A 23,749-nucleotide genomic window follows, 5' to 3' on the forward strand; every position below is an offset into this window, starting at 1 on the left:
AATAATATTTGACTGGATTAAGAATTTTAACTTTGCACTAAGGCACTAATATATCAGGAAAGGAAATATGTTGCATTCGAATGAATGAAGAATGTGTAGTTGTAATTGTGGAAAAATAAGATAACCCACACTATATAAAATTATCAGGGTGGTTTACATTAATGTGCTACATTAATGTAGACTGTATAATCATAATTTAAAGATGTAATTCAATTTAAAAGAAAAAAATTACAGGGTTGCAACATATTTGTATAACTGAAATGTCATAAAGCATCTTTAATTTTTTTACTAACAGCATCTACATTTCAATAAGAATATTAGCCCTATTACCTTTGTCCTTAACATGCTAATACATTGCTTTATCTCATGTTTAAATATTTTATCAATTTTTTTTGAACTGTGTGGCAATTACTAACAATTGGTTTAACACTAGAATCCCTGGAGCCTACGAAAAAAGTCGTAATTCCGGGCCACCTTAAATTCTTTACACCTCTTCATCAGTATCTTTGTTTTGCAAATGTGTCGATCAGCACTGGCAGCAAGCAGCATGCTATCCCATCCCCCCACTGACATAGCTGAAGGTTTCCCAGCTCAAGTCTGTTTATCTGGGTGTGAGGTGTCCGGAATTGTAACAGGTCAGTTTTGGGCCTCAGTTTTTACATATAAATATTCTTGAATAAAAGCACACTTTTTCTTATACCTTTTGTGAAAGTGTTTATTTGATATTTGGACTTAAGTCTTCACACATTATACACTTCACGTCAGCATTTTGTCATTATTATTATATGAAAAAGTTTGTTTTAGTTGTGTTCAACATTTCTTGCCTCACATTTCCTGTCATTCTACATTTACCCATATCGTAGTAGACACGGAACACAAATGAAATGTATGTATTACAAATTACAATATATCATTTACCCTATACAATTCCAGGCACCTCACACCCAGATAAACAGACTTGAGCTGGGAAAACTTCAGCTGCGTTAGTGGGGTGATGGGATAGCATGCTGCTTGCTGTCAGTGCTGATTGACACATTTGCAAAACAAAGATGCTGATGAAGAGGTGTGAAGGAATTTAAGGTGGCCCAACATTATGACTTTTTTTGTAGGCTTCAGGGATTCTAGTGTTAATGAAATGCAAACCAGTACACAAGGTTCAAGATAGTACCTTGCTTTCATAAGCTTGGACATGCAACACCCTCAGTTTTACATGTCGCTGTTCCAGCTGGATTTTTTTGTTTCTATTTTTAGATAAGTGTTGCAGTGAAATGCTTAAAAACGGATGTTCTTAATCAGCCAGACGCTTTGGATGACTTCATCAGGGAAGTTAATGCTATGCACTCTCTAGATCATCAAAACCTGATCCGGCTATATGGTGTTGTACTCACACACCCCATGAAAATGGTAAGTGAACACTTTTTCAGTTTGAATAAAGCAAGCTATAAGGCTATTGCGCGGTTATTTTGTAAACTAATCTAACTTGATGTGGGATATTTGTATTCTGTTGAGGCTACTGTATAGTTGTTCCTTGAAGGCGTGGAAAAATTGGAAATATACTTGGAATTTGACATCAGAATATAAAATCAAAAAATACAAAACCCTACTATCTCCCTCAGCCTTTTTATACCCTTTCTAATATAATTGATTAGTTTTTCATAAAGTATGTTGGGATAGGTCAGCCAGTGGGCAGTGCAGGGCAGGAATGAAAGAAAAGAATTGGAGCAGAGCCAGAAGAGCCTTAAAATGACGGTACATGTGCTGGGATGTGAAATGAATTTGATAATGTTTCTCTGGATGCAAGAGGACAGAAAATCCTGGAGGTTCCTATGATGTTTTTGTTTAAATGAAAGAAAATGGTGTTGTAGAGGTGGTAAGGAGGCAGAGTGCCTCATGAACAACAGAGATAGAGCAGTAGGCCATTTACATGCTATGGAAGAATGATATGTCAGTCTGTGTAGTAAATGTCACTAACAAGCCACAAATGTAAACCACTATTTTAGCTCTAGTTAGCACTCTTTTAGATGATAACACTCCATGCTAAGGTGATCACTGTTCAAGTGCCTGCCATATTTGAGAATGTGGAATACATTGCACTCTTGCCAGAAGTATTTGTTTGTGAGAATCTCTAGGCCATCAGCCTTAAATGAAAAGCAGGACTCATCCATGAACGTGAACTGGCATTACTTACAGCAGTCCAGGTTGCTCAAGCTTGACAAAAGTTGGTAATGGCAAGTGGCAATTTGCAGCCATCATAGTTTGGTATAAGCCTACCATTATATCTCAACCTGGCCATCTTGCCTCTTGAAGACCAATGTGGTGGGCCTTACTGAACTTTCTCAGTTGTTTATCTAACTAATGTGTAGTTATGGGCAAACATGTCTTGGTGTAGCAGTAGTGTATATGCTCTGACTTCACTTTGAGTTTTCACTTTTTTTTATTTAAATGCAGTGATATACAGTATGCTTGTTACATTAGTAATGACTGAGAGCACAACTGATATGTAAACGTGATCATTTATGCATACGTGGCCATGTTGATCTGTCATGCTGGCTTGCTTGAAAATTTTAAACCACTACTATTTAATGCAACAATTTTTCTTTCATTTAATCCTTAAACAAAAAAAATCATAGCAGCAAAAACAAACTTTGGTCATTTCTATGATATAAGCATAAGTATCACAAAATTAATATTTGACACAATTGTAGTGACTGCACATGATTTGAAACCCAAATGATATCAGTTCAGTTTAGGCTTTTAGTTGACTATTGTGGAACCCTGAATGTAACTTGCGTTTGTAAATAGTTTTTTGGATCAAGATACGAGCCAGATAGTTTTTCATCAAGAGTTTATGATCAGGAAATGGAAAGAATTTTCAATGTTACCAATAACTTCTTTTATTATGCAATGCAACATATAAAGGTAACAACAGGACTGTTTTTATCTGGATGTAACTGATTTTTAATCAATAGCTGAAAGATGCCATCTAGTGGATGTTAAGGAAATTGCTTTAATTTTTGGATAGCTGGTATTGCAAAAATTAATGATATAGCAATAAAATCTTTAGTTTTGTTCTCAAAACTTTATTTTAGAGCAACATGAACTCAGCTTAATAAACTAAGCTGTAAATAATTAAGCTATTACTAGCAAAGTGGTGTCCTGTTTCAGGTGTAAACCTAAATCAAATTAATTCATTATTTACATTTATACTTGTATAATATTTTTCTAACCTACTCAAAGTGCTTTACATGTGCAGTATACACCTAGATCAGGGGTTCTCAACGTCGGTCCTGGGGGCCCACTGTGGCTGCAGGTTTTTGTTCCATCCAGTTTCTATTTTTATTCGGACTCCTGGGCTAATTAAGTGAAATGTTATTTGCCATATTCTGTGTTTTGGGAAAAATGTAGAAATTAGAAAACTAAGTTTGGTAAATATATATATATAAATATTTACCAAGCAGTTATATGGGAATAATGTTTTTTTTTTTTCTTTTTAACAATGTTTTCATCTTGATTTTCATTCTGTTTTTTTGACAGGTGTTCTAATTGTTTAATTAATTTAATTTAATTCTAATTATTTTCTAATTAGTGGGTCTAACGCTAAAGTAGTTGCAGCCTTTGATTATTCAGTGTTGTTTGCCTGGCTGTCTGCTCTGCTGGTTGTCATTATTAAGATTCAATGAAGGGAGCAAACTGCACAGAGAAAGGACAAAATATAATACAATCAAAAAAAAAAAAAAAAGATTGGTTAAGCATTTAAATCTCTGGCAAAAATGGAAATATTCCTAAATGTCTTATAAATGTAAAAATCATGCTGTGGTGCTTTCTTAATGTAGAATAAGAGAAGAGGAAAAAAATACCAGCTAATTAGTTGTGATCAGTGTTATCAGGTTTTGTCACTGATTATGAATTTGGTTGGAAGAAAAACCTGAAGCCACAGTGGGCCCCCAGGACTGACTTTGAGAACCCCTGACCTAGATGATGTGAGGCACCCATTCTTTTGACAGTATGATCACCACAAATTAGCTATTAAGTGGTGAAAAGGTGAGAAAAATAGTGAGCCAATAAGGGACAGAATTACCAGGCTGTGGTGTGCATCTTACATCTTAGCCATGACTTTGGGAAACACCGTATCCTTTTCAAAGGATATCCAGTGATCTTTTATGACCTCCAGGGAGTCAGGATCATGGTTTTGCATCTTATCCAAATGACAGCACCAATTTTTACAGGATAGTGTCCCTGTCACTGCACTGGATTGAGATATACACACAGACCACAGGCTAAAAACACCTGATGGCTTCACCATCACCACTTTCAGCAGCAACCCAAGTCTGTGATTTGAAGCTAAGAAAACACGCTTAGCTTTAGGTGGGTTACCTGCTCTAAAGAGATGGTATGGCTGCTGGTAAATCATCTACACTCTTCTAAGATTAATACATCAGTAAGAGGCTAGTTATCATTGTAGGTCAAAATGGGCATTGCTCATTCTGGTAAGCTTTTCACGGGACACCAGGCCTGTTAAGAAAGTAGAATAGGGATGCAGGCATCCAGTTGCACAAACCCAGTTGCCCCTCTGGAAACTTCTTGAACCAGAAAGTGTGAAATGAACTCAAGCAAAAACAAAGACCTATAATTCAAAGAATGACACCTAAGATGGGCAGAAAAGCTTGACTATTAGAAGATACTTATTTTGTATCTGGAAGTGACTTTAATCCAATGAGGAGAAGGTTCAACCTTCCTTTAAAACCACATGAGTGAGAAGAAGAAAACAGAAGCCGTCAGTGGCATGTAGAAGTTCAATGATTCTCTCTAGGCACCCTCTCTAGCATTCTCTCACGGAGGGGGATCTCTTCAAAATGACTGATAACATCTGAATTGTGATCTCTAAACATAAAAGCTATGAGCCACTCCCTTGGAGATCCAGTCTGTCAAGCTAAGCACTGAGACCTGTCTACTTAGGAGCAGGCATAAGTTCAAGAAGGGAATTTCAGCATCCCGCGGCTCTGCCCACATAGTAGTGAAACAGGATAAACTTTAAAAATCAATAAAAGAAATTATTTTTTAAAAAAAGTATTAATTTGTATTGAGAGAAATTTATATTGATAGCTTTTGTAACAGAGGGTCTCTTGATATACAATATGTTTGGTTTTGCTATAAGGGGCGAAAATGTATTTGTAATCTCTATACCAAAAATGTAAAACGTTGGCATGGTATCTCTGGCCAAGCGGAAGGTAAGTATACGCCAACGTCAAATGTTGCCACTGTGTCTGATTGTGTTCAGCTCTGATGGTAGAGTGCCCCCTGCCTGGGGAGAAGAGCACGTGGCCGTGATATCTCTGCCAATGATCACACACCCTTTAAAACACACGTAGCTGTGATCTCTCTCTCAAAAACATTAAACTTTATTCTTTAACAATCTCTAGATGATAATGTCTGCTGAGCAAACATGTATCACTAACTAAGTGGAGGCAAGGTACGCTCCAACACATAGCAAGAAGTAGAGCGACTCCAACAGAGACTGGCGCGTGAGTGAGGATGGTCCCACCTGGCTCCCTACTCCTGAGATCCTGCCTCCCCCTCTCCTCAGCCTGTCTTGCAAATAAATTGGTGCTTCAACCAAACTATAATACTTAGCTTGATGAGAGAAGTTGCAAAATCAACCAGAATGTTCAATCAAATTATAGAATAAAACCCGATCTAAATCTGTTAGGTAATTCTCTGGTGAAAAGCAGACAGACAGATGTTGGATTTTATAATGTCAATGAAAATATGCATTTTGTTAAATATTAAACTGTAGCATTAACATTACGAGTGCATCTACTATAACTTAATTAGCCCAGTTAAGAGGTTCAATTCAATATAACAATAAGCCTCTGATAAAGAGATTGCTTGTAATGATAACCATGAAGAATACCCATGACCTAAAAGTTCACTTCTGTCTAGACCATTTAGTTCTCTTTCTGACAGAATGCAGATCATGTTTTTGCTTATAAATAGTAATTTTATCTAAACTGAAGAGACAAGAGAGATAGTGAATAAGTTGACAGTAATAGAGAGAAATCAAAAATACCAGAGTTGGAGAAACCCCCATACTAGTTAAAAGAAAATCACTGCTTGAGATCATCAGTTATGGTGACTGCTCTTTATCAAATTCATTGTGGAAAATCCATACACATAGTTTGATCAGATCATGGCCTTCCCAAAATATAAGAAAGAACACCACTGTTCTTCTCCAAGTCTTACGGGGTTAAAATGCACTAAGGCCATTTCCTCTGAATCTAGACCTTTCTGTATACCAGAGCTTTGAATGTGTCCCATCTTTGAAACCGTTGAATCTATATTGGAATTTTTAGGTGGTTTTGAAAAAAAACAAAAAAACGCACTGTCTTATAAGACTGTTAGTGTGTAGGTATCAGTGAGAAGTGTAGCGTCTCCTTATTTTACCTTGAAGGAGCAAGTGGAGCCATACTTGAAGGGCCCTGATGTTTTCAATGAGGTCCTCAGCATGAGAACCAGCATTCTGAAACTGTAGATTGAAATAATTCAGACAAACCATAATGTTTCACAGAAAGGAGAAATGTGCAGTAGTTGCTGGGGTCTCCTATTAATAAAACTGTAGATTGTACTGTTTAGAATCTTGCAAAATATGAATTAAGTTCAATTTTCAGAAAGGAGAAGTTGTTGATTATACATTCCTGCTTTGCCAATAAATATAACAATGTGAAACATTTGTGTATTCTGCATCCTGCTTTAAATCATTCTTTTAAAAAAAAAAAAAAGAAACCTTCCTATCTAAAATGATAAATTTACCTGTTGTGTGCTTTCAAAGGAAACAAGAAATAAGATAAGTAATATGTAGATTTGAGATCAGAAAATAATTTGGAAATGCTAATGTCATAGGCTACTTCCCTGTGTCTTGTTGCTGTTGAGTCCAACAAGAGGAATTGCTTAACACAGCTGGTAATGTCCTTTTTTTATCCTCTGCAAAAAATCTCATTCCTCCCTTCTTCCCTCCACCTCTCTTAATAGTGTATAACCTTACTTGAAAAGTTATTTTCAATGTCTTTTTCAGCTTTCTTTTCCTCAATTGTTGCACACATTCATTTACGTCAGAAATTGTCCAAAAAGTAAAAAGGTCTGACTACATTCAGAATCCACTGTGTAATTGAAGGAATGACCCAACCAAGCACAAAAGCCTTAAAATGTACCAAATACTGTACATCCAAGTGAAGTCCATAATATTGTCTCCTTCATACTGATTTACATCTTGAAATTACACACATACTAATTTAATGAGAATTAACTACTTTTAAAAATGTCATGCTGAGCACCCAAAATGGCTTTCATTTTTTGACTGCAAAATGAGAGTAAGCAGAAACCAAACCAAAATTCTATATACTGAACAATTAAAAATTAAGAAGTTTCAATCAGTGAATACAGAAGAACCAATTTATCAAAGTATGATTCCATAATATTTGCATTGTTTATAATAAATGGAGAACAATTTTTACATATGAAAAAACTATTATACATAAGGCAAAGAAACCTGTCTCAAACCCAAATTAGCCTCCACTATTATTGATACCCCTTGTAAAAATTATTAAGAGGAGTTAGAAAAAAATCACTGTTTGCTGAGGAACCATCATCGTGCACTGAAAAAATTAGGAACATCAGATCAGACTTTTAATTGAAACAAGTTAATTCAAAGAAAAACAAAGCCCTCATGAAGAAATAAATATTATTAACAAAAACATGTGCCATAATTGTTGGCACCCCTGCATTTAATACTTTGTACAACCTCCCTTTGGCAATATAACAGCAAGGAGTCTTCTCTTGTAACCTTTTATAAGGTTGGAGAATACAGAGCATGGTATCTGAGACCGTTTTTCTTTACATAATCTCTCCAGATCATCCAGGGTCCTTGACCTTCTCCTGTGTACTCTCCTTCAGCTCACTCCACAGGTTTTCAATAGGGTTCAGGTCAGGGGACTGAGAAGGCCATGGCAGAACTCTGATTTTTGTGGTCAGTTAACCATTGCAGGGTTGATTGGGATATGTGTTTCGATTATTATCCGGCTGGAAGATCCAATGACAACCCAGTTTTAGTTTCCTGGCGGAGGCAGCCAGGTTTTGATTTTAAATCTCCTGATATTTCATGAAGTCCATGATGCCAAGGTTTCCAGGGCCTTTGGAGGAAAAACAGCACCACAACATCACAGAACCTCCACCATATTTCATAGCTGGGACAAGGTTCTTTTCATTATAGCCATCTTTCTTTTTATAACAAACCCACTTTTATTGTTTGCCAAGAAGTTTAATTTTTGTTTCATCACATCATTAGATATGGTTCCAGTTAAAGTTGTAGTAGCGTTTTACAAACTCCATGCCCTTACGTTTGTGGATAACTGACAAAAAAGGCTTCTTTCTGGCGTACCTTCCAAATAATCTGCTGGCATGGAGATGCTGTCTGATGGTGGTTCTGGAGTCTTGATAACCCCAGGATTTTACTTTTTCTTGCAATTCCCCAACAGTGATCCTTGGAGATGTTATTGCCTCTCTTAACATCTTTCTCACTATATGTGGGGGTAAAATAAACTTTGGTCCTCTTCCAGGCAAGTGTGTCACAGTTCCAGTTAATGGCCACTTTTTTTTTATTATTGTGCCAACTTTTTTTTTTTTGTTATAACCATAAAGGGCAACATACTTCTCCCTCATTTGGATTGAGTGTTCTCTTTTCTTTGCCATGATGATAGTTGGCTAAGGAAATTTGGTTCTGTGTCTCCTCACATTTGTATCCCAGTTAATCAGGAAGTAATTGATTTCATCTAGAAAGTTCCTATACACTCTAATCAACTTAACAATATCAAATTTAAATGGGAAACTTGCTTCAGGTACATTGTTTCACATTAATTTCCAAAGGTGCCAACAATTGTGACACATGTGTTTTTGTTAAAAATATTTATTTCTTCTTTGTTTTTCTTTGAATGAACTTGTTTCAATTAAAAGTCAGATGCTTCTCATTTTTTCAGTGCAGGATGACAGTTCTTCAGCAAATAGTGATTTTTTTTTTTTGTAACCCTTCTTACTAATTTTTACAAGGGGTTGCCAATAATAGTGGAGGGCACGGTATAAATAGAGAATGTGCCCATAATTTAATACATTATAATACATATTAATTATCCCACGTGTCTTTACCACAAGACATTGCAAACCCAACAACAAAGAAACATTTGAAGATTTACAGGTGTCTATAAACCATACCAAAGGTTATAGATTAATTATCTTCAAAGTATGTACTATATAATGAAAATGGAAAGTGAAAACGATGAGAAAAAAATCATGGATGCAAAACAAATATAACAATAGAAAAAAACAGTGTGAGCGGACTAAATGAACCAATCAGTACCTGGTTTGCACAACAGATATTGAAAAAAAACACATCATAATACCTGTACGAGCAACAGCATAAAGAGAAACTGAGAGAAGTATCACTTGATTCCTGACCCATTCATATGATGCACAATGTAGGGTTGATCAATGTTTTTTGAGCAAGAACCTCTTCTTCAGAGCACAGCACACCAATGTTTTAACATAAAAAGCATCATTAAAGAAATTAAACAAGTTAAAAAAAATTACCCCATTTACAACAAACACCAAAAACCTTTGAACTACCTATTGTATAAGATTTTCATTGCACATAATGCTGATCAATTCCTTAAGCCAGCTGCACATTTCACAACTTTTAGTAAGAAGGGATAGCAAACCTAACTTTTGTAGTTGCTGGATCTTCTTACCTTGAGGGTGTCAGATTACAAGCCAATAACATGTTGCCTAACAGCACCAATGCCTGTAGGAAGACTTTCCAGGTATGGAAAGCTCAGCTGCAATCAATCCTGTTAAGGTACAACAAACAGGAAACAGGGAGTCAAGTCTCCCTTCTGTTTGCACAGAAGAATCACTGCAACACTTCGACTTAAAACAAAAATCCAACCAGGGTAAGTCCAACACGAATCACTGAGGAGGTCAAACTGTGCAACTTAATGATTACAGTAGCATACTGTGACTGCCCACAACTTGCTAAGATTATGTAAAAGTCATGTAGTGTGATGAGGTATTAAGTCATTCTGCCTAAGTATGCAGCTATTCATCTGACTTTGGATTATTTTGCCAATGGCAAAATGATGAAAACTTTTTGACTGAGATCTGTGGTGTTTAGCCTGTTTTATGCTTATGCTAAGGAAATGTTTATTGAAGCTGACTCATCAGATGACTGAAATGTAAGTGAGATGTGGCTAGTGAATGCAAAAGGTGAAGTAAATTGTAAAGAGTTGAGATGAGAATTGTCAGTAGGATATATACAGAGATTCATAGATAGACAGGAAATGTAGAGGGAGAAAAGGCTGGTATGAAGGTGATAATGTGTGTGGTGATATATAGGTTGAGGTGTGTTGTGCCTGCTGAGTGAAAAGTGGAGAATAACTTTTAATGTGATGGAAACAGAGAAGATGAGGCCAGTATGAAAGATTTAGATAGACGTGATAGATGACATGCCAGTGCACACCCTGAAGAGGCCTCTAAACCACAGAAATTTGAGGAGTGAACAGTCCAACTGTTTCTCATAATTATTGTTAGGCTAGTTGTGCTGTTTTTTTGTTCCTATATTTTAAGGATTATCTTGGTTTTGGTCTTTTTTCTTTCTTATGGTTAAACTCTGGTCTAGATTACCAAAGGCAAAAAATATATCCATATTTGAAATAACAAAGAAGCATATACTGGCATAATGGTGCAGTGCTTCTGCCCTATAGATCATATTCTGGGAGCAAATCCTGCTCCTAGTATTCTGTGAGGAGTTATCATGTTTTCCCTGTATTTGTTTGAAATGTTCCCCACATCCTCTAGCCTCCTTCCTACATCCTTAAAGACACATAGGTCTGGTTAATAGGTGACTCTAAATTGGGAGTTTGTGGGTCTGTGAGAGAGCCCTGTGATGGATGGACTGGAGCACCACCCAGAGCTGGTTCCCACTTTGTATCCAATATTGCTGGTTTCTTGCTTCCCTGAATTAGATTAAGTGGGCTTGAGTACATTATGTTTTAAACTGGGTTTTAATAATGGATTAGATTTATTTATAAATTTTACACATATTAGAACACTGACTAAAAAAACAACAAAATATTCTAACTCAGCAGCCATGCATAAAAGTCAATCATTTTTCATTATTTAGAGTGAAACTTAACAGATAATGATTGCTTAGGGAAATTTCAGAATTTGATGTTTCTTCTACATGCTATAATAATAATAATAATAATAATAATAATAATTCATTACATTTATATAGCGCTTTTCTCAGAATTACAATATGTACATGCTAACCTTTTCACTGTTATTTAATTTACCAGGTCACAGAACTGGCACCATTAGGCTCTTTGCTGGATCGATTAAGAAAGAATCAGGGACATTTTCTGATATCAACGCTTTGTCAATATGCCATTCAAATTGCCAATGGCATGGCTTACCTGGAATCAAAGAGATTTATCCATCGGGATTTAGCAGCCAGAAATATCTTACTAGCATCTAATGATCTTGTCAAGATTGGTGATTTTGGACTAATGCGTGCACTTCCCAAAAATGATGATCATTATGTTATGCAAGAACATCGCAAGGTTCCCTTTGCCTGGTAAGTTAATTATTTAATATTACACAATGTTCTTATGTTGCATTACAAAACATGTAAAACAACAGTTTTGCAGACTCTTGTATATTGCTCAACTTCAAGTGCAAGTCTCTCATTCTTGGCCCATCTGTTTCAAAATACTGTCAAGGTAAATGATTTCATTGAAGGTCAGATGTAAGTTATTACATTGTAATTCTTTCCTGCTTGGGGTGTTCATGGCTTGTTATTATAAAGTGTTCAGCCAGGCCAAGTAATGTTAATTTATCTGCATGGAATGCCAATCAATACAGCTGTCTCCTTTCTTGTTGATTAATTGTAAGTACCTTTGAATAGTGACTTATAAAAGGTATTTTACTATTTGGCAAAGTTATACTTTTTAAAAATACAATTAGAAATGTAAGAGTAAATGTAATGCATATCCTACAACAGTCATCTGGTGCCATAATCCCTTAAGGTCATGTCATGCCCATCACTATTTTTCTTCAAGATCCACTTTCTTAATTTGAATGTGCTTAGTTTCAGTCATTTTTTGGAGATAATCTTTGTTATTCCTATAATTACTTTGCAGATCTCAATGTTAATAAATACAAAATGGTAAACTGGGACCTCTGAGTGATCTTTAAATTTGTAATTTTTTCTTTGCAGGTGTGCTCCCGAAAGTTTAAAGACCCGTACATTTTCTCATGCAAGTGATACCTGGATGTTTGGAGTCACTCTTTGGGAAATGTTTACTTATGGGCAGGAACCTTGGTTGGGGCTCAATGGTAGTCAGGTATAAGTATTTATCCTCCTTTAGACAGAGATGAGTAGCACATCTAGACATGCTGTTGCCTTGAAGGTGATAATATAGGATAGGTTCTTCAGAGTGAATATGAACTGCACATAGGGACCAGCCGATTTTTGTAAATTGTTTAATTGATGTAATGATTTTCATGTCCATCCATCCATCCATTGTCTCCCGCTTATCCGAGGTCGGGTCGCGGGGGCAGCAGCTTGAGCAGAGATGCCCAGACTTCCCTCTCCCCGGCCACTTCTTCTAGCTCTTCCGGGAGAATCCCAAGGCGTTCCCAGGCCAGTCGAGAGACAAAGTCCCTCCAGCGTGTCCTGGGTCTTCCCCGGGGCCTCCTCCCGGTTGGACGTGCCTGGAACACCTCACCAGGGAGGCGTCCAGGAGGCATCCTGATCAGATGCCCGAGCCACCTCATCTGACTCCTCTCGATGCGGAGGAGCAGCGGCTCTACTCTGAGCCCCTCCCGGATGACTGAGCTTCTCACCCTATCTTTAAGGGAAAGCCCAGACACCCTGCGGAGGAAACTCATTTCAGCCGCTTGTATTCGCGATCTCGTTCTTTCGGTCACTACCCATAGCTCATGACCATAGGTGAGGGTAGGAACATAGATCGACTGGTAAATTGAGAGCTTCGCCTTGCGGTTCAGCTCCTTTTTCACCACGACAGACCGATGCAACGCCCGCATTACTGCGGATGCCGCACCGATCCGCCTGTCGATCTCACGCTCCATTCTTCCCTCACTCGTGAACAAGACCCCGAGATACTTGAACTCCTCCACTTGGGGCAGGATCTCGCTACCAACCCTGAGAGGGCACTCCACCCTTTTCCGGCTGAGGACCATGGTCTCGGATTTGGAGGTGCTGATTCTCATCCCAGCCGCTTCACACTCGGCTGCGAACCGATCCAGAGAGAGCTGAAGATCACGGCCTGATGAAGCAAACAGGACAACATCATCTGCAAAAAGCAGTGACCCAATCCTGAGCCCACCAAACCGGACCCCCTCAACACCCCCTCAACATGATTTTCATGTACCAGGAAAAAATGAGAACAGAATCCAAAAGAATATTTTCTCATAGAATGCCATGCAAAGCCATGTCTGTCATTTATATAACAAAAACAGCAAAACATAACAATTGCAAACTTACTTAGTCTCAACTCAGAATTACAGGGGGCAATGAAAAAAATTTACTGAAATAAATTAGAGGTAAGAGGTAATATAAGGAAATTGTGACTTATTTTTTACTTGAAAAATACATGAATTTTCCTAAATATTAACATGCATATGAGTTGTTGAGATAAATAGTAGGTTCTCACTAAGAGTCTTCCTCAAACCGTATTTTTTAATGTAAATGCCATCTGGAACATTCAATTGAATTGTGTTTGAGAATGTCATGGTAAATAGACACATTTTAGGAGAGACATGCTTGCTGAAAATGTGAGACATGAATATCTACCCAGAGTTAACACGGGACATCAAGAACTACCCAAGTCACAGCTCATGTTAATCTCCATGCCATATACAGTAATCCCTCCTCCATCGCGGGGGTTATGTTTCAGAACCCCCCACGAAAGGTGAAAATCCGCGAAGTAGAAACCATATGTTCACATGGTTATTTTTATATATTTTAAGCCCTTATAAACTCTCCCACACTATTATAAACACTTCCTGCACAATTATACAGTATAAACCCTTTGTATTCTCTTAGATATTAGGTAAGATTCGTTGAAATTATGTATGTAAACACAGTTTATATACAGTAAAACCTAAATATTATTTTAAACATATCGAGCGTCTCCAATATCACATATGTTACAGCCATTACAAAAGACAGGCCACCAGCAATAAATACGTACAATACAAGAAAAATTGTACACAGTAAAATGTGTGTACAGTGACACTAAACTATCCATCCATCCATCCATTTTCCAACCCGCTGAATCCGAACACAGGGTCACGGGGGGTCTGCTGGAGGCAATCCCAGCCAACACAGGGCACAAGGCAGGGAACCAATCCCGGGCAGCGTGCCAACCCACCGCAGGACACACACAAACATACCCACACACCAAGCACACACTAGGGCCAATTTAGAATCGCCAATCCACCTAACCTGCATGTCTTTGGACTGTGGGAGGAAACCGGAGCGCCCGGAGGAAACCCACGCAGACACGGGGAGAACATGCAAACTCCACGCAGGGAGGACCTGGGAAGCGAACCCAGGTCTCCCAACTGCGAGGCAGCAGCGCTACCCACTGCGCCATCGTGCCGCCCACACTAAACTATGTACATGTAATAAGTACTGTACGTAGATAATTAATTATGGTTACTCACCAACAATGACACGATGACTTGTCCGATAACGATGAGTTTAATTTTGCTACACAACAAAGTATAACGTTACAGCTCTTCTAAAGGAGCCTCTTCAGGCGACTGTGTAGCACAGCCGTTGTTCTTCTTCCTGCACTCTTCAATCCAAATCCCTAAAGCAGATTCCATCCAGGCTACTGCCTTATCACGTCCACTTGCAACTCGTTTTGCGCCCTGGTTAAAGGACATTGCGGCCGTAGATCTTATATGCTTTTCCCCCTTTTTAAATAAAAAGAATCGTGGACTCATTGATGACTGCAGCGGTGTAGCTGTTCCCTTCCTTCAACATATCCAAAACTTTCACCTTTTCTGCAATCATTTGCATCTTTTGTTGGTGCTTGGACACGGCCCCTGAAGCAGTAGCAGGAGCACGTTAATGCTGAATGAGTGAGATGAGACTTCCTGGTTAATGCAGCACTCCGTCGCTGAGCCAATCAGCAGCACACAGGAACTTAACTGGGTGCTCTGATTGGGTAGCTTCTCAGCCATCCGCCAATAGCATCTCTTGTATGAAATCAACTGGGCAAACCAACTGAGGAAGCAAGTACCAGAAGTAAAAAGACCCATTGTCCGCAGAAACCCGCGAAGCAGCGAAAAATCCGCGTTATATATTTAGATTTGCTTACATATAAAATCCGCGATAGAGTGAAGCCGCGAAAGTCGAAGCGCTATATAGCGAGGGATTACTGTAGTGCAAGTACATGGTACTGATATTGAAAAGTACTGCATATTGTTGCTTCCATTTTAAAAGCTATTCTTTGGTTTACAGATAAATTGTTTCATATTGGAAGAGTAAACAAAAGTAAGCAATTTAGTCTCATTAGATTAACTTTCATATATTATATATATGAATATATATTAAGAAAAAGAGTTCCTCCTTAAAAATGATAACTAAACTTAACTGTTGTGGGGAACAGCCCGGACACACAGGTAGACATGATTGATTTCAACCCACACACATTTATTTACAATTATTTACAATAAGTGCACACGCAAAACCCAGTGCCGCAGCACCAATCACCCACAAGTCCAGGCCCTTACACAATGCCTGTCTTCTGGTCCGCCTCCACTCCTCTCCTCCAAGCTCTGTCCTCTTCCACCTGACTCCAGCCATCGAATGGAGGGAGGTGGCCCCTTTTATACACACCCGGATGTGCTCCAGGTGCCTCCCGATTAGTCTCTGCCGGCTCTCCCCAGCGTGGCAGAAATACCGGCTACACACCTGGAAGCTCTCCGGGTGTCCCTGGTCTTCTTACGCCCCAGCGCTTCTGGGTGTAGCGGAGGTGCTGAGGGCCAGGGCTCCATAGGCATTGGGGCGCCCCCTGGCGGTGACCATGGGCCCCTATAGGGTTGAGCTTCAAAGCTCTGTTCCCGTGGTCACCAAAGCCACCAGGGCGGTCGCCTCCACATCTCCTGTGACACTGTATATATTGTATTTTAGTACAAAGTGTATTTTAAGTACTGTAACAGTGCTCACTAGCATTGCCAATGCCAGCCTTTTAAAGTTTGTTGATGACCCACAGACAGCATTTGCATTTAGTGAATTGAGAGCGTTTGGGGGGGGGGGGGGGGGTACATTAGAAATAGCGACAAAGCCTTGCATTTATGAAAAAGCCAACAGTGTTGTCTACCTACATATTGTCATTAAGTTTAATGACAAAAATAATAAGTGGAATTAAAAAGAAGAAAAACAAACAATGCAGGCTAGTCAATGGTGCCAAGCCATGACTGAACAGAATGAAACGTGACTTTTTTTTCTATATCTGATAGAGATCCTGCTGTTCAGAATGTGAATTGGGTGGTGTTTTTGAGTGAATAAAAGTAATTGGTAACTTTTTTTTATTGGTAGGCATTTATTAAAATCCACTGTATCCTGGGGCAGTACTAATTTTAGACTTTGATGCTAATGGAGAGTTGAGATTTTTAGCACTTTTTAGATTTGAATGAATTGACTAAATCACCTTTGTAACATTACCAAATACCACTTTAGTACAGATTACGGAGTTCTGCTGCAACCAGCCAAAAAAGACTGGACTAGAGATGGACTGAGTTTCAATAAGTGTCAAGCAAGTAAAATGGAGGAGGTGATCAGAACAAGCACACTTTAAGAAACAGGACTGATATAAAAGTTGTTGCTGTCATATATGGTGTAGTATGCACTTACACTATTAGTAACATACTGTTGTATATCTTACTAAAAGATTACTGGTAAAGCAGAATGGTGGTGGATGTGTGCGCAAGTTCCTGTTTCTAAAAAGCAATGAAGGAGGTATGCGTATTGTATTCCTGTTGTTCATTAATCGTGATAACTCATTGTGAATCTTCTTCACAGAACTGCAAATGAATCACCACAGATCCTGCCTGCTTTTTCTCATTCACTGAAGTTAATTTACGTTGTAATAGAACAGATACTGGGTAACAGCCTGATTTGTTATAAATAAATATGTAGCATGTATCTTAAAAATGTGAAGTTGACTGACTCACTCACCTACTCATGAACAAAAGCACTATTTCCCCATTTAGTTTAAAACCTGAAATTTGACTGTATTGTACATCTTGGACAGTAGGTATCCACTTAGCAAGGATATTATCAATGTTTAGGGGTAAAATCAACCCTAACAGTAGAAAACTAAATATAATAATAATAATAATAATACATTTTATTTATATAGCGCCTTTCCCATGCTCAAGGCACTATCCCAAAATCTAAAAAAAAATGCTTTGACTAATTGGGTTGAAGTTTGGTTACATTATAGAAAAAAAGCTAATTTTTTTTATTTGTATTTTTTTTTTTTAATTTGTCAGTAATATAGTACTGCAAAAGCTATACTAACACACTGTCCTTTTTTTGGCACAGTGCCGAAAAGAAGCCAGGACAGACACTGCGCCACTTGGCTGTTTGGGCTTTCCAGTTTGTGCAAATAAATGACGCCAGCAGAAAATATGGGAGGGGCAAGCAAATAGCGGCACTGACCAAAAGTGTGGATGAACAAGTGAAGGAGGAAAACAAATGCATGGGTGAACGATGTAAACCAAATAAAAATTTCCACAATAATAATAGTACTGCATTCCTCCATACCCCTGGTGAACATACGACTGGTGATGATAAACTTGAAAACAAATTCTTGAGTGAATGATGTAAAAACCTGCATCAGAAGCCGACTTAAGTTCAGTTGGCTTGCTTCCGTTGTGTGATAAATGTGTAGTGTACATTACAAGGTTAGATTTCCAGTTTTCTGTAATTTTAATTGACTTTCCATTGTTTTTAACTTATTTGGAGTTTATTTCTGTTTTTATTGGTTTCAGTTTTAGTGTCCTACAATCTAAGAAGGAAACTGTTTCCATACACTAGCCTTGTTTCAGTGTACAGTATATATTGCTTTTCGTCTAAACCAGGGGTGGGCAAGTCATTCCTGGAGAGCTGCAGTGGCCGCGGGTTTTTGTTCCAACCCAGTTGCTAAATTAGAAAACAATCCTTGCCAATAATTACATTTCATGGCTTGTTGGTGCTTTAACTCTGCGATGTCAAGTCATTCTCATATCCTAGATTTTTTTTTTCCATACTAAGGATATCATCCAAATACTTTGAAGTGTAAAACAGATGGGTAATTCTCAATCCTTCACTTTTTTCTCTTCTTTTTCCTTCCAAGTATTTAATTAAACCAAATAGTGCACAATAAATACACACAGGTGTAAAGGGTAACAAAGAAAATGGATAACTGCTGGTTTCTTTTGTCATTTGCATCTAATTGCTAATAAGGAGCAATTAAAAACCGAGAATGCAGCTGTTTAAGACTTAAATAAGCAATAAGGGTTCAAAATCTTAATGAGAGAGATAACTAAAATGAAGCAGAAGTGTTTCTAGAGCAATAAGTGCTTCTTATTAAGCAATTGGGTTGGAGCAGAAACCTGCAGTCACTGCAGCCCTCCAGGAATGACTTTGCCCACCCCTGGTCTAAACCCTCCAAAACATTACATGATTACAGATCAAAGTATTACATTCAAATCTGATTGAAGTTACCATTTTTATAGTATAAGATACAGGAGGAATAATATTTATACTCAAAATTCCCATTATTCCTACTAATTACTGGTTTGAAATACAAAAACAGTTTTCTGTAAAATTGTATTTTGCTATGACCTTTACCAGAACCTAAGGTCAGTCACTATGAAAAACAAGAATTCATCAACCGCAAAAATGTGAGCAATTGTATGTGGCAGGTAAGGTAGAGTGTGGTAGAGTAAGTGAGAGCTAATGAATTAATAATATTACTCCTGGTTTAAAAAAAAAAAAAACAACTACAAATATTGTATACATAAAAGTACTTAGTAACATAGCACTTCTGATAACATCCGAATAACTGATGGCACTGACATTTGTTTTAAAAAAATCCCATTTGAAGCTGACTATAGTCTTGTGGACCATACTTCCAACTGATCTTATTATAAATAAAGCCTAAGTAAGTATTTAACAAACTGACGTATCTGAGTGCTTTAAAAGCCACATTCTTCAGATACGATGATTGTAATGTTGTGAACCACTTGATTCATGCTTGTGGACCACACTTTCAAAACCACTGACATAAATCTTTGTTAATGTAAGGTTTTAGCTAATATTGTCCATCCTGTTAGCTACCTAATTTACCTCATTCAAAAACCTTCATCAGAGTGATTATCTATTAACCACCAAATGCAGAAATTTAATGCGGTGGTCCCAGAAAACGTTTTTTAGTTTTTGCTTCACTTCATAAAATCAATAACAATACTATAACTACTATAAGGGAAGACTAGGCAAACCTTAGAATATGTGTTTTTTCAGGATTCATTTTTATTTCTGGTCAATCTAACATCCATGTTTCAGTGTACTTTCATTGTTAGGGACTATTATATTGATGGTGGTGTTATTGTCCTTCATGTTTGTAACAGGTTTTGCAGTACCCATCATAAAACAAAGCATCTCATTTACATACTCGGCATGTGAAGGTAGTAGAGGGAGAAACAGTGAAAATATAAATACATAATCAGATGGAATAGGAGTGTGAAAGCTAATAGTGATAGTCATACTAAATTATTAACAAATGTTACATGTAACTTGGGCCATTTTCTTTCTCCTGCTCTTGAGTTAAGAGGCAAAACAGTTTAATTTAGTGTTTGTGCTGTTTGGTCCTAATTTTTTGGTGCTGCTTCTGAGCAATGCTTAACTTACAGCATTTTTTAAATCTAGGACTACATGATAATTTTGAACTGCATTTACACATAATTTTAAATACATAATGCTCCTTACCTTGTGTTTCACTCTATAATCTTGTGAATGGTTACACAGTACCACAAAGTGATGGTGGCGCCATGGTGGATCAGTGTTAGTACAGTACTGCATGCAGAATGTTGCCTCTGTCTCTCTAGAGCAAGGTACTTTCAGTTAGTATGTCTCCTTTCTTCTGTAACAGATGAAAAGATGAGTATTCACTTCATATTTTTGCATTTGAGAGCTTTTATCATAGTGCATTACTATTTCTGTATCTTTTTTTGTTATTGGGCTTATACAAAGAGCAAACCTCAGGCAGATTCCCTTTTGTACTTGAGCAATGTATTCACATCACCAGTAAAGAAATAATATCCCTATGTTTCTTTGCTGTACATTAGGAAGATGTAGGATTTAGTGAGAAATGCTTCCTTTTGTTTACTATTCCCTATATCATACAGTATTACTAATATCCAAAAAATGCATGTAGCATTTTTTATATAAATCATTAATTAAATCATTTAAAAAGTAAAGCGTGCCATCCAATTCACCAACAGAGTTTTTACTGTACAGTATTTATGTTAAAATGAGGTTTTTTATCCAAGATTAACAATCTATGCTTGTTTGTTACTTACCTAAAACTTTTTTGTTCATGCTGTTTTTGTGTGCTTTGTAAGTACAGTAAAATATACACTTCATGTTATGCATCTTTTGTAACATACACAGTCAGTCATGTCAGTCATTTACCAACCCGCTATATCCTAATACAGGGTCACGGGGGTCTGCTGGAGCCAATCCCAGCTAGCACAGGGCGCAAGGCAGGAACACACCAAGCATACACACTAGGGACAATTTAGGATCACCAGTGCACCTAAGCTGCATGTCTTTGGACTGTGGGAGGAAACCGGAGCAAACAGAGGAAACCCACGCAGACACGGGAAGAAAATCCAAACTCCACGCAGGGAGGACCTGGGAAGCGAACCCAGGTCTCCTTACTGCAAGGCATCAGTGCTACCACTGCACCACCGTGCTGCCCATAACATATGCAATGATTAGTTTTTTTCAATATATTGTTCAATTTTCCAATCTACTTAGCTAGATTAGGGTCATGAGGAACCAGTGCCTGTCCTTAGCAACACTGAGTGGTAGGTGAGAATCATCCCTGAATGGAGCATCAATCCATCACAGGCTCCTTATTGTTCATTTATAAAATATTAAAGGTGTATTTTCGTTCAGCCTTTAAACATTTAAGACTGTTTGTACAGCATGCTACACCATTTGCCTGAGAACTTGCTTTGTTAAGTGAAGTTGTATTTCGTAATTTAATAAGAAAGCAGTCTTTTAGATCAACTTAAAATTGTAGCCAATAAGGAAGGAACATGTTGCACTTGTTTTAGTGTAAAACTTCCTAAACGGTGGTCATTCTAAAATGAAATGGCCATAATATGTGCAAGCTTTGAACTTTTCCCAAATCTTCACAGATCCTTCATAAAATTGACAAAGAAGGAGAAAGACTGACAAAGCCTGAGGACTGTCCTCAAGACATCTATAATGTAATGCTGCAATGCTGGGCACAGAAGCCTGATGACCGACCCACTTTTATAGCACTACGGGAATTTCTAGTAGAGGTGAGAGTTTGCACTGATGAATGAATCAATTGGCCATCTAGTGCTGTTTTTTGTATGGTGTGTGTATATGTTTTATGTATGTACAGGTGCAAAGAAAAAATACTGCGACTATTTTTTGGCAATATGTTCATAAAATATGTATTGTAGTTGAAAATATAGCTATTAGACTAAACTACTGAATATCAGCTTTTATTCCTGGGCAGTGTTCTACATATAACAAACAGTATTGTAAAAAATGGCATTTGTTGTGTTTAGTTTTTACAAACAATATAATCTTTGCGCACAAACCTAAGATCGCTGTTTTCACACTTGGATTGGGAATACAGTATGAAACCTATTTAACCCTTGCTTCTTTCTAATTTCCATGATTTATATCACCTGCTGTTTACAGACAATGCCTACAGACATGCGAGCACTTCAAGACTTCGAGGAGCTTGACAAGCTGCAGATTCAAATGAATGATGTCATTACAATCATTGAGGGCAGGTAAGTGTTCATTTCAGCTACTTTACTTTGGAGATGTTAATCTTGATAATAGACTATAATTTCTGTGTGCAGACAAGTATCACACACCATTCATTTTCTGAACCCTATCATAGCAGCAACCTAAAAAAGGCAAGTAACCTTAGATTAAAAAGCCTGCCGATTTCAGTGATACTTTCAATCACAGCCGCACTCACTCGTACTGAGCCAAGTTACAGCTTCAAATTAACTTAGCATACGCATCTTTGTAGGTATAGTAACAAAGTGGAGTAGCCAGATAAAACAGTGTGTCCAACACACAGTTCCCCAAGAAATAAAATTGACAACCAAGGAGCTTTATCTAGACTCCTCCAGTTCATCATAAAATCCAAGGGTGCGAGCCTTGTGCAAAGCTACCTCAAATGGTACTGGTAGCTGTATTTGCTGCCAAAGGTCCTTTATTTTTTTTTCTTCATCAAAATAAAATGGTTTAATTTCATTCATGTGCTTTGTTGTTTGCCTGGGATCAGGATAAAACAGGGGTGTCCAACTCCAGTCCTGGAGGGCTGCAGTGGCTGCAGGTTTTCATTCTAGCCATCTTCTTAATCAGTGTCTAGTTTTTGCTGCTAATTAACTTCTTTTGCCTTAATTTTAACTGATGTTGACCTTTTTCCTTAATTAAGACACAAAATGAGCCAACACACTACCAGCTAACTGATCCATCACACAATATCTGAGAATAAAGAAAGGTGAAGGTTTCAGTATGGGTGATCTGCTTAGGTCACCAAAACATTTTGACAGTGTTATTAGAAAAAACTGAAAATCAACAGTTTTAGAAACACCTGCCGTGGCAAAATGAGAGCACTAACAAGTCATGGAATTAAATGATAGGTTTAATTAACAACTAGAACCGGCTTCTCATTAAGTAATTGGTTGGAGTTTGAAGCCCTGATTTAGCTGTTAATTCACTTCACATCTCATTTTTATTTAAGATGCCATTTAATAAGGAAAAAAATCCATTCAGAGGACTGAATCATTAAAAACAGGGGTATTAAAATGATGGGAAAAGAAGTTAATTAGCAGTGAAAACTTGTCACTGATTAAGAAAAGAGTTAGAATGAAAACCTGCAGCCACTGTGGCCCACCAGGATCAGAGTTGCACACCCCTGGGATAAAACAAAGCCATTTAAATCTGTTCAATTTACCGATTGTAACAAAAGAAAATGCTGAATCGTTGGAGTCGGGGTGCATTATTTTTCATCTATTTTATGTATTAATTAACTACTATTGGATGAAATTACAAAATAACCTTAATAAATTATTTAGCCTGCGGTGGGTTGGCACCCTGCCTGGGATTGGTTCCTGCCTTGTGCCCTGTGTTGGCTGGGATTGGCTCCAGCAGACCCCCGTGACCCTGTGTTCGGATTCAGCGGGTTAGAAAATGGATGGATGGATGGAAATTATTTAGCAAAATATCAATTAGAGCATTTATTTTATCTTTCAGGGTTATTAGTTTGTTGTGCATGTTGATATTATCATTATTTAAATTTCTAATAAAGGAGTAAAATAAACACGGACTTTTTAGCATTTT

General features: G+C 37.6%; 1 protein-coding gene across 5 annotated transcripts in view; it reads left to right on the forward strand.

Moving 5' to 3' along the window:
• tnk2b (tyrosine kinase, non-receptor, 2b) overlaps nucleotides 1-23,749 on the forward strand; it is a 250,834-nt gene that overhangs the window by 160,177 nt on the left and 66,908 nt on the right. For all 5 annotated transcript variants that reach the window (XR_007933986.1, XR_007933988.1, XM_051921975.1 and 2 more), the window contains 5 exons: nucleotides 1,252-1,404; nucleotides 11,397-11,674; nucleotides 12,317-12,443; nucleotides 21,550-21,696; nucleotides 22,088-22,182. Coding sequence is in view for 3 of the 5 variants with exons in the window: in XM_051921975.1 (XP_051777935.1) it covers nucleotides 1,252-1,404; nucleotides 11,397-11,674; nucleotides 12,317-12,443; nucleotides 21,550-21,696; nucleotides 22,088-22,182 (800 nt within the window). In the remaining 2 variants the exon portion in view is untranslated. The remainder of the gene's footprint in view (nucleotides 1-1,251; nucleotides 1,405-11,396; nucleotides 11,675-12,316; nucleotides 12,444-21,549; nucleotides 21,697-22,087; nucleotides 22,183-23,749) is intronic.

Source organism: Erpetoichthys calabaricus, chromosome 2, assembly GCF_900747795.2.
Source record: "Erpetoichthys calabaricus chromosome 2, fErpCal1.3, whole genome shotgun sequence".
Lineage (NCBI taxonomy): Eukaryota > Metazoa > Chordata > Cladistia > Polypteriformes > Polypteridae > Erpetoichthys > Erpetoichthys calabaricus.